The 11,707-nt window shown below is 39.0% G+C and overlaps 1 protein-coding gene across 1 annotated transcript; it reads right to left on the bottom strand.

The window, feature by feature from the left end:
• Positions 8,133–11,138, bottom strand: LOC107611475 (zinc finger MYM-type protein 1-like). Its single transcript, XM_016313394.1, has 2 exons — positions 10,977–11,138; positions 8,133–9,428 (listed from the first exon to the last, which is right to left on the bottom strand). Exons 1-2 carry the CDS (start codon positions 11,136–11,138, stop codon positions 8,133–8,135), a joined length of 1,458 nt encoding a protein of 485 aa, XP_016168880.1.

Consider the following 11,707-nt stretch of genomic DNA (forward strand, 5'->3'; position numbering starts at 1 on the left):
TTAGATAATAGTATATAGAAAGTGTATTTATGTTACGGATCGGCCCACGGATCCTACGTCCGGAATGGTCCCTAAACCCAGTTACCCGGATCCGACCCGTTTTGTCCTTCAGGCCTGGAACTGGCCCACTAGAGTTCTTAACCAACTTTCGAATTCAAACGTCTCCCTTATTTTAACCAAATAAGATAAGATAAGATAGCTACCATCACCTATAAATAGAGGACCCAGATCCCTCCAGGTATTCATTCATTCCTCACACCTTCTACTTCTTAGATCCATTCTGACTTGAGCGTCGGAGTGTCTTTGCAGGTACCACCTCCCATTGCTCCAGTCAGATAATCTGGCATCCGCCTCGACCTGCAAGTTCCAGATCCATCTCTCAACCCGTACTGGAGGCATCCAGTACATTGACGCCGTCTGTGGGGAATTTGCAACGTCGTGGCGGCATGACGGATAACCCAGAAGAGCAATCCTCAAATTCACTCAGTTGATTTCTTGCTTGTAACTGAGAGCAAAAAGGAATAATGTTTCTTTAACTTGCATCACATTTGCAGTGATAACACACATTCGCCCTATTCCAGCGGCGAAATCCCAAAGGAACAATGTTACTTGCAATTACCTTCTTAGTGATAACACTCTTTATGCACGTTCGCCCTTCTCCAACGGTGAAATTCTAAATCCTCTGACTTTTAGTGGCACACCTCCACCTCTTGGACCCTCTCATTCACCACTCCCTCATCCGTCTCTCCAAGCGCCATGGCCCCATCTTCTCCCTCTACTTCGGCTCTATGTCCACCGTGGTTGCTTCTTCTTTTGAACTCTTCAAGCTTTCCCTCCAAACCCATGAGGTCACCTCCTTCATACACCAGGTTCCAAACCTGTGCCATCAAAAAATTTCTCAAGGTTCTTGCATAGATGCGGGGGACTGCCAAATCGTGGCGGCATGACGGAGAACCTTGAGGAGCAATTCTCCAGCCAACACCCCAACTCAAACCCACGAAGCCCAACTCCAGAACTCCAAGATAACACTCCTCCCACCCACAGGAGGATAACAAGTGCGGCACATCGCCATCCAACCCCAGCCTAGCAATAACCAAGAGAAGACAACCGTCCTCCCACTGAAGCCCAGCCACCCGACGGCCTGGGAGAGAAGGCGATCCAGATAATCCAAGAGCTGTGCCTCAGGGTGCAAAACCTCAAAGGTCGAGTTACACCCAAAGAATGGTACCACCCAGAGCACGCAAGCCAAGTGACCTCCAGGACCTGATCTCACCGCAATACCAGGAACACCAGGCCGCCTGAGCAACGACACAGCAAACGGCACGACCGCAGCGTTTTCCTAGACCCAAAACACCGACGCGGAGAAGACGACCAACGACACCATCGGGAGGCCAAACGAGCAGGAAACATGCACGTGATAATGGAAGCCATCCCGTTCATAGAAAAATCCTTGAGAGCCAAACTCCCGAAGGACTTCAACAAGCCCACTGACATGAAATACGACAGGACCAAAGATCTCCAAGAACACCTAACGGCCTTCGAGGCCAGGATGAACCTGGAAGGAGCCGCCGACAAGGTGCGGTGTAAGGCCTTCTCGATAACCTTAGCCGGCGCCGCAATCAAATGGTTCAACACCCTTCCAAACGGCTCCATAGCCAGCTTTCATGACATCTCCAGAAAATTCATGGCCCAGTACACCACCAGGATCACCAAAGCAAAACACCCCATCATGTTGCTCGGAATCACCCAAACAGAAGATGAATCCATAAGAAAATACCTCGATAGGTTTAACGATGAGTGCCTAACGGCCGACAAACTCACGGACTCGGTCGTCAGTCTCTGTTTAACCAACGGCCTCATAAATGAAGACTTCCAGAAACACCTCACCACCAAACCAGGTTGGACCACGCACGAAATTTAAAGCATCACAAGGGAATACATAAACGACGAAGAGGTAAGTCAAGTCGTGGCCGCCAACAAATGGCAGCACGGTAACACGACACCTCGTAGTAACCCACCACCAAGAGATACACCAAAAGAGCACCTCAAACCCGTGAACGCCAACCGACCACCCAGGGTTGGAAAGTTTTCGAACTACACCCTCTACCCGCGCCCATCACTGACATCTGCCACCAAATAGCAGAACGAGGCATCCTTATGAAAACGCGACAGCTAAAGTAATGGACAGGTGGCAACAAGCTGCAACTACCACTGATGATATGTGCATAAAATCCAAGATTGCTTCGACCTAAAAGATGCCATCGAATAAGACATTCGAATGGCAAACTCCTCGAGTTTGTTAAAATCATTCGAGAACCTCGGAGAACTGAAAGAGAAAGATCACATGAACGTAAAGGACGCAACTCGAAGACGATACGATAGGCATCCCAAGAAAGTCCGGAAATCGACCCACCATAATCGTAAATGTCATCATTGGAAAGGATGCGCTGAAAAAGTCAAAATCAGCAATAAAAAAGGATCTCAAAGTCCTAGCCGTAAAAAATCAAGCACCAATCTCCTCGGTTCTAGCAGCAATCACATTTTTTCCCGATGACTGCCAACATGGCACTTCGGCAAAAGACGCCCCATTCGTCATCTCGGCAAAAGTTGGAACCAGACTTATGAAAAGAATACTGGTCGACACCAGAGCTGATTCCAACATCCTCTTTAGAGTAGCCTTCGACAAGCTGGGTCTCTGAAACGAAAATCTGCAAATCCACCACAACCGGGTTACCAGACTTGGAGATAAGTTTCTCAAACCGGATGATTCCATAGTGTTACCACTAACCATCGGAACTAGAAGCCAGAGGAAGACCATCCTCTCTGAGTTTGTGGTCTGATAAACCCATATTTCATGAGTTCTTTTGTGCTTAATTTGAGTGATTTATACAATCCTTCACCTGCTTATTCACATTAATTGCATGGTTTTACTCTCCCTTCCTTATTATGTCATATTGTGAAAAACATGTTTCCTAAGCTTTAAAATTAATTAATTTAATTACCTTTATTTCCATTCGATGCCGTGATTAGTGTGTTGAGTAGTTTCAGATTTTCTAAGGCAGAATGACTTAAAGGATGGAAAAGGAAACATACTAAAATGGAAGGAGGAAGCAAAACGGAGCTTTAAGGAAACTGGTATCCACACGATCGCATGGACGACGCGATCGCGTGCCAAGCGCGATTCAGCAGCGACGCGGCCGCATGACTGACGCGACCGCGTGGCAAGGAAAAGCTCCAAATGACGCGACCGCGTGACCCACGCGGACGTGTGACAGGGGCCACGTATCAGAATTTACAGAATGCGCCCCCAGCGAATTCTGAAGCCCTTTTCGGCCCAGATCCAAGTACAAACAGCTTAGACCAGAGGTTATAAAGTGTGGGAATGCACCCATTCAAAGAGAGCTCACATATTTTACCTTTCAATGATTTAGATTTAGTTGAGAGGGAGATCTTCTCTCTCTCTCTTTTAGGATTTAGGATTTCTTCTTGTTTTAAGAGTAACTCTGGATCCCAGGTTTAATGTTCTTTTATTTTAGTTTTACTTTTATTTATTTATTCCAACATTTGAATTGATTATTATAATTTGATTTATGAATTATTCCATGTCACAGATTGTTATTTGAATTAATGATAATTGAGGTATTTTCAGTTTATGATTGTTCTTTTTTATTTAAGTTACCATTGCTTCCCATCTAAGGATATTCTTATTACTTCAGCAATTTTACTTTTTCTCCTTTTGGTTCTGGTTAAGAATTTAGTAACTCAACAGTTATTAAACTCAATATAATTGATAATCGTTATCTTGCTAACTAAGCTGAACTTAAATAATCCCAACCTTTTCTTAGGAAATAAATAGGATTCAAAGGCCAGATTAATTAGTCCCTTGACTTTCCTTTGTCTTAGTAAAGGTTGACCAAGTGGAGTTTAGATTCAACTTTCATTATAATTGAGAGAGATAACTATGTTGGACCTCCAACTTCTTTTACCTTACCAAAAGTCTGCTTTACAGTATTTATTTATTTTAATTGCCATTTACTTTACCTGTCATTTAAATTACTTGCTTCTCACCTTCTAAACCCCGATTACAACCTTTATAGCCAATAATAAGAACATACTTCATCGCAGTTCCTTGAGAAGACGACCCGAGGTTTGAATACTCGGTTAACAATTTCTAAAGAGGTTTGTTACTTGTGACACCCAAAACGTTTGTACGAAGGGATTTTTGTCAGTTTAGAGACTATATCTACAACGCAACCGTTTCTATGAATCTCTTTACTGGTAAAAATCGCTAACGTCATGGTCCTCAAGGACTCCACTGCCTACAACATCATCCTCGAAAAAAAGATGATCAACAACCTATCCGCCGTCATCTTCACCAAGATCCTAATCATGAAGTCTCAGGCCGATAATGGCACTATTGAAACAATACACGGGGACCGAGAAGTCGCAGTATAGTGTGAGAACACCAACTCGGCCTTCCGCAAGAGATCCTGAGACCTGGCAGGCATCTTCCTCGCCGACCTCGATGCACGCCAAGACCAAAGTCCACGCAGAACCATGGGAGAAAATGACAAAGAAGCAGAGTGGGACCTTGTAGACAAGGTCAGGAGCATAGCACACCTACGAGAGCTAGCCCTAAAATAGAGAATAAGCCTAAGGTACAATGACAGCACGGTACGACGAGACTTTGGACCAGGAGACCTTGTCTTACGACAAAACGACATCGGTCCACCCACTCCCGGAGAAGGGAAGCTCACACCCAACTGGGAGGATCCCTACCAAATCAAGACGGCAATCGAAAAAGGAGCCTACATGCTCGAAAGACTAGATGGGACCAAGCTCCCAAGATCCTGAAATTCCACCAACTTACGACGCTACTATATGTAGAAACATCCTTCCAAAACAACAAGATCGAGGTTGTTTAAGACTATCTCTTTACCCTTTATATTTTGCCTTTTTCACTTGCATTTATTGCTTAAGTTGTTTAATTGTATATTTTTTTACCGGGCACTATTTCCTATCGAGAGGTTTTAACGGGGCCCAAACCACAAATGAAATTCATTTTTTCAAAAGCATTGCCCCGTCCGACGGCACGAACCAAATGCGGCTACCCCCGAGGATCGATCACCCCGAGGCCAACAAAACGAATATCCAAATAATAAAAAGGATATCCAAATAAGTAAACGGCTACCCGAAAATCGATCACCTCGAAGCTAATAAAACAGATATCCAAATAAGTAAACGGCTACACGGGAATCGATTGCCCGAGGCCAACAAAACTATATCCAAATAACAAAACGGATATCCAAATAAGTAAATAGCTACACGGGAATCGATTACCCTGAGGCCAACAAAACGGATATCCAAATAACAAAATGGATATCCAAATAAGTAAACGGCTACACGTGAATCGATTACCCCGAGGCCAACAAAACGGATATCCAAATAACAAAACAGATATTCAAATAAGTAAACGGCTACACGGGAATCGATTACCCCGAGGCCAACAAAACAGATATCCAAATAACAAAATGGATATCCAAATAACAAAACGGATATCCAAATAAGTAAACGGCTACACGGAAATCGATTACCCTGAGGCCAACAAAACGGATATTCAAATAACAAAACGGATACCCAAATAATAAAACGAATATCCAAATAAGTGAACGGCTACCCGGAAATTGATCACCTCGAAGTCAATAAAACGGATATCCAAATAACAAAACGGATATCCAAATAAGTAAACGGCTACATGGGAATTGATCACCCCGAGGCCAACAAAACGAATATCCAAATAACAAAACGGATATCCAAATAGGTAAATGGCTATTCGGGAATCGATCACCTCGAAGCCAATAAAACGGATATCCAAATAACAAAACGGATATCCAAATAAGTAAACGGCTACACGGGAATTGATTACCCCGAGGCCAATAAAATGGATATCCAAATAACAAAACAGATATCCAAATAAATAAACGGCTACACGGGAATCGATTACCCCCAAGGCCAACAAAACGGATATCCAAATAACAAAATGGATATCCAAATAAGTAAACGGCTACACGGGAATCGATTACCCTGAGGCCAACAAAACGGATATCTAAATAACAAAACGGATATCCAAATAAGTAAATGGCTACACGAGAATCGATTACCCTGAGGCCAATAAAACGGATATCCAAATAACAAAACGGATACCCAAATAACAAAACGGATATCCAAATGGTAAATGGCTACCCGGGAATCAATCACCTCGAAGTCAATAAAACGGATATCCAAATAACAAAACAGATATCCAAATAAGTAAATGGCTACATGAGAATCAATTACCCCGAGGCCAACAAAACGGATATCCAAATAATAAAACGGATATCCAAATAAGTGAACGGCTACCCGGGAATCGATCACCCCGAAGCCAACAAAATGGATATCCAAATAACAAAAATAGTGACTCGTGAATCGATCACCCGCAAAGCCAACAAAACGGAAATCCAAATAAGCTAAATAAACAAAGTCTTGAAATCGGCCCACCAAGAGGCCTAAAATAAGTTCACAATAACGGCCCAAAAAAGGCCACACAAAACAAGAATGAGCTGACGGTCTTCCAACTTGCGGAAAGCCAGACTGACCAACATCCTACCAATTGATGCAGGATGATGTCATGCCCTTTCCAGGCCCCTCACAGTCTCCCAAACTACAGAGAATCGGACTCCCCAACGACTTAGCATTGAGACCAAAAAAGTATACTCTCATGCTCCGGGGACAACTGTTCTAGACCCGATCTCCGAGCCCTTCTTCAGAGCGGTCATCAAACCCGGCATGTGATGAGACGCCCAAACAACGTGCTCCTCGCCTGACCATGAAACGGCCAAGAACTCCCCAAATCCTCGACCTCGACCAGAAAAACTAAATAACGATCTCCTTGCCAAACTACAAACGGTGAGGAAAAGGTTCCTCCAGCGATGAGACCGAGCACCCTCATTCTCTCGCTCCGGAGACAACTATTATGGATCTGGCCCACGGATCCTACGCCCGGAATGGTCTCTGAACCTGGATACCCAAGTCCGACCCGCTTCGCCCTTCTAGAAGGCCTAGAACCGGCCCACTAGAGCTCCTAACCAACTTTCGAATTCAAACGTCTCCCTTATTTTAGCCAAATAAGATAAGATAAGATAGCTACCATCACCTATAAATAGAGGACCCAGGTCCCTCCAGGTATTCATTCATTCCTCACACCTTCTACCTCTTAGATCCATTCTGACTTGAGCGTCGGAGTGTCTTTGTAGGTACCACCCCCATTGCTCCAGTCAAATAATCTGGCATCCGCCTCGACCTGCAAGTTCTCGATCCATCTCTCAACCTGTACCGGAGGCATCCAGTACAATTTAGATTATAAAATATACTATATTTAGATTAGATATTATTATATTAGATAATATTAGTTATTATATCCAGTGACGGATCCAGAAAATTTTACCAGTGGGGGCAAAATATATATAGTATAATAATAATTTTATAATTATACTATAGTATTATAAAATATGATTACTCCTCAAATTATTTAACTAACAAATTAAAATAATAAAATAATTTACAATAGTAAATAATTTAAAATTCCATTATTCTGGGTTCATATTTTGAAAAGATTGAATAATCTTTTCATTGTCAATACAATCAAATATCTCTCTTTCTATATATGTCACTAAACAATCATTTAAAAATTCATCTCCCATACGGTTGCGAAGCCGACTCTTTATGATGTTCATAGCAGAAAAAGTTCTTTCAACTGATGTAGTTGCTACAGGAAAAACTAAAGCTAACTTCAAAAGAAGAAACACTAATGGATAAACAATATTTTTTCGAGTCTCAACCAATTTTTGAGAAAGAGCACCAATCCCATTCAAGTTTGAGAATTGATCATCAGAACGCAGATCTAATATGAAATTCTCAAGTTGACTATTAAGTGCCAAGAGTTGAGTAGAAGAAAATTCTAATGGATAGAATTGAGCTAATTGGATCAACTTCTCCTTATCAAATGCAATAAATGAGTGTCTTGGATTCAGACAAGCTATACAAAGAAGCAATTTAGTATTCACCTTTGTAAAACGATTGTTGAGTTCTTGAAGTTATCTATCAACTACTTGATAGAATATCTCAATCTGAAAATGATGCAAATTTGAGATCTTTTGAGCTTTGCATCTTGATCTTCCTTGTGACATAAATATATCATCCATTTTTTGAATGGTAATATTATGTTTGTCACAAAACAATGAGACTTCATCAAGTAAAAGAGGCCAACCATCATCTCTTATAGTTTGCAACCGTTGCTTAGAAACTTTAACCAATGCCATAGCATTTACAATGTGTTGATCATTCCTTTGTAACGCTTGAGATAATTCATTAGTAACTTCCAAGATGTTTTTCATCAAGTGCAAGTTGAAAATGAATTCAAAAGATTGAATGACATTCAATAAATGACATGCTTCAGCTCTTTGTTCTGAATTATTTTCATCTTTCTCAACATATTCAAGAACATTGACCATGGAAGGAAACAAAGAAATTAATCGAAGTATAGTTCCATAGTGTGAACCCCATCTAGTATCTCCAGCTCTTTTTAAAGCTATTTCTTGATTCAAACCACGTCCACTAGAAATTTCTCGACTTTGTAATGCTTCAATTGTCTTAGTCATTTGACTATCACGAAGCATATCTCTTCGTTTACACGAAACTCCAACAACATTGCACAAATTGGTTAACAAATTAAAAAGCAAAGCAATTTCAACTTGTTTTTTTGCAATCGTTACAAAAGCTAACTGAAGTTGGTGGGCAAAGCAATGTACATAGAAAGCATAAGAATTTTCTTCCAATATCAAAGTTTTCAAACCATTAAATTCTCCTTGCATATTACTTGCACCATCATATCCTTGGCCACATACTCTTGATAAACTTAAATTATATGTTTCTAATAATGACTCCAATGCTAATTTTAAAGATAAAGCATTAGTATTAGAAATATGAACAAGACCAAGAAAATGCTCCCTAACTTGCCCTTCTTTATTCACATACCTTAAACAAATCGACATTTGCTCCTTAATAGAAATATCGCGAGCTTCATCAACCAAAACAGCAAACAATTCATCCCCAAGATCATTTACAATAGCTTTTGTCGTTTCACTTGCAGCCGCTCTTACAATATCTTTTTGAATTGAGGGAGCTCTTAGTTTAAGATTCCCACGAGCATTTTTAAAAGCATGATCAATCTCTTCATTATATTGTGCAAGAAAGTTTAGAAGTTCCAAAAAATTTTCTTGATTAACAGAATCATCTGTTTCATCATTATCACGAAAGGCCAATCCTAGTCGCAAAAGAAATATAATACAATCAATTGTGGCTGTCAAGTGAATTTGATAATTCTTTTTAGCCTGCAAAGATTTTTTTTCAAGCAGCACTAATGTGTTGTTTTGGCTTCATAAGTGCTTCACATTTTCTCCAAGCTTGATTATGAGCACTATCATGAATCTCAACATGAGTTTGTAATCTCTCCTTTTTTTCTAATTTGAAAAGCCATTGGTTACAAAAGCATCGCCACCTTCATTCTCAGGTTTCATAAGATAACAACAAAGACAAAAACAGCATCTTTTGATATACTATACTCTAACCAATTGCCATAATCATCAAACCAACTAGGATTAAATCTTCGAAAAGAAGAACCACAAACAGTTTGCGAAAAATCATGAGTCCTTGGTTGACAAGGACCTTTTTGCAAATATGCACATCTAACTTTGTCTCTGTCATTCGGATGATAACTTGAAATCTTTGGTCGTTGTCCTGGATCTGCTATGAGACTCTCTACTTCAAATTCTAAAAACCTCCTCTTGTTAGAAGAGGTCGATAAATTGTTTTGGGATCCAATCTCCAATAATAAAGTTCTTTTGAAATATTTCTCCATTACTAATAAAAATAAAATTATAAACCTAAATTAATTAATCAATAAAATTAATTTACAATTTTTTTCAAATTGAGAAGTTCAGCATAGAAATATAAATAAAAAATTGATCCAATAACAACAGAAAATTGATCCAATAACAACAGCAGCAAGCTAGTAACTAATTCAATCACAAAATCAAGTTATGATTTAAATGACGTTTGTCTTGGTTGAAATTCTCTACAAAATCAAATTATGATATCAAAGAGGGTCAGAGCCCAGAGAGGCATACATATATGAATATGATCATAAGATCATTTATTATTTTGCTGAAGCAGTGAAGCCTGTGTTAGAGTACATAGTTAGCGACGATAATTAAATAAAATAAAATTTCTAAATTTGTATGGCACTTCATCACTTGTGATTTGTAAAATTATGCCAAGTATAGGCACCAAAGCCAATGGTGGTTAATGAAACTAAAGTATCAATTACATCAGAACAAATTCACAATTTCTAAATAAATCAACTATATCAAATATTCATTTATCAAACAATAAAACAAATGAGCAAAAAAATGAATGACCCAGTAAATTAAGTATCCCTACTACTATACCAAGAGGCAAACTAAACTCCATGACCAGGACTAAGTATCAATTACATCAGAACAAATTCACAATTTCTAAATAAACCAACTATATCAAATATTCATTTATTAAACAATGAAACAAATGAGCAAAAAAATGAATGACCAAGTAAATTAAGTATCCCAATCATGTACCAAGAGGCAAATTAAACTCCAGGAGGATGACCCAGTAGACAGTAGTGGTGTGGCGCTAGCGGCAACAGAGAAGAGGATTGTAGAATAAAAAAAAGAACTAGTCAACCAGAACTCCAGAAATTTAAAAAAAAAAATTTGATGTTTGTTGAAGAAGAAGGTAGAACCGCAGAATCAGATACCGAATTGCTGAGTGCCTGAGTGTCAAAGGAAGGAACGCAGCAGCAGATCGACACAAATCATAAGCAGTGACGCAAAAGAAGGTAGAACCTGAGAAGTGAGAACCACTAGACGCGGCGTGGCGGCGATGCAAGGAGAAACCGACGGAGAACGGAGCCACACGGGAGAATCGCAGCGATACAATGAGTCGCGGGAAGCAGAAACGCAGAGTGACAGGGAGCTAGTAAGTAGTGACACTGCCACACAGGACATAACCCACACTGGCGGAGCCACAGAGCGGCAGAAACTCAAATTATAAAAATTTAATTTATTTTATTTTTTATACAAAAAATAAAAAATATAATAATAAACATATAAAGTTGATAGAAATATTAAAAAAAATAAAAAGATAAATTATATTTCTATCTTTGTTTTATAAAAAAATATAAAATACAATAATTTAATATTTTAGAACAAAATATTTATACTCATATCTCATTTATTAAATATAAATTTGTATTTTTATATTTATATTTCAATATCTTATACGATTGTTTTTTTGTTTTTTCCGGTCTATATAGACATAGTTTTTTGTATTTTCGTGTTTTGTTTTCGAATATCTAATGTACACTAGTTGGATTTTTTATTTTAATATTAAAGAGTGAATAAAACTTTATGTTAATATTATAAAAAATGAAATTTTATAATATTGTAGAGGTACTTATTTATACAAACATAATATACAAAATACGTATTGTATTAATAATACGTAGTCTATATATTATTTTTATAAATAAAAAATCTAATGTAACAATTTGTTTTACAACTCTTCATCACTTTTA

The sequence above is a fragment of the Arachis ipaensis genome, chromosome B08 (genome assembly GCF_000816755.2).
Source record: "Arachis ipaensis cultivar K30076 chromosome B08, Araip1.1, whole genome shotgun sequence".
NCBI classification, from domain to species: Eukaryota; Viridiplantae; Streptophyta; class Magnoliopsida; order Fabales; family Fabaceae; genus Arachis; species Arachis ipaensis.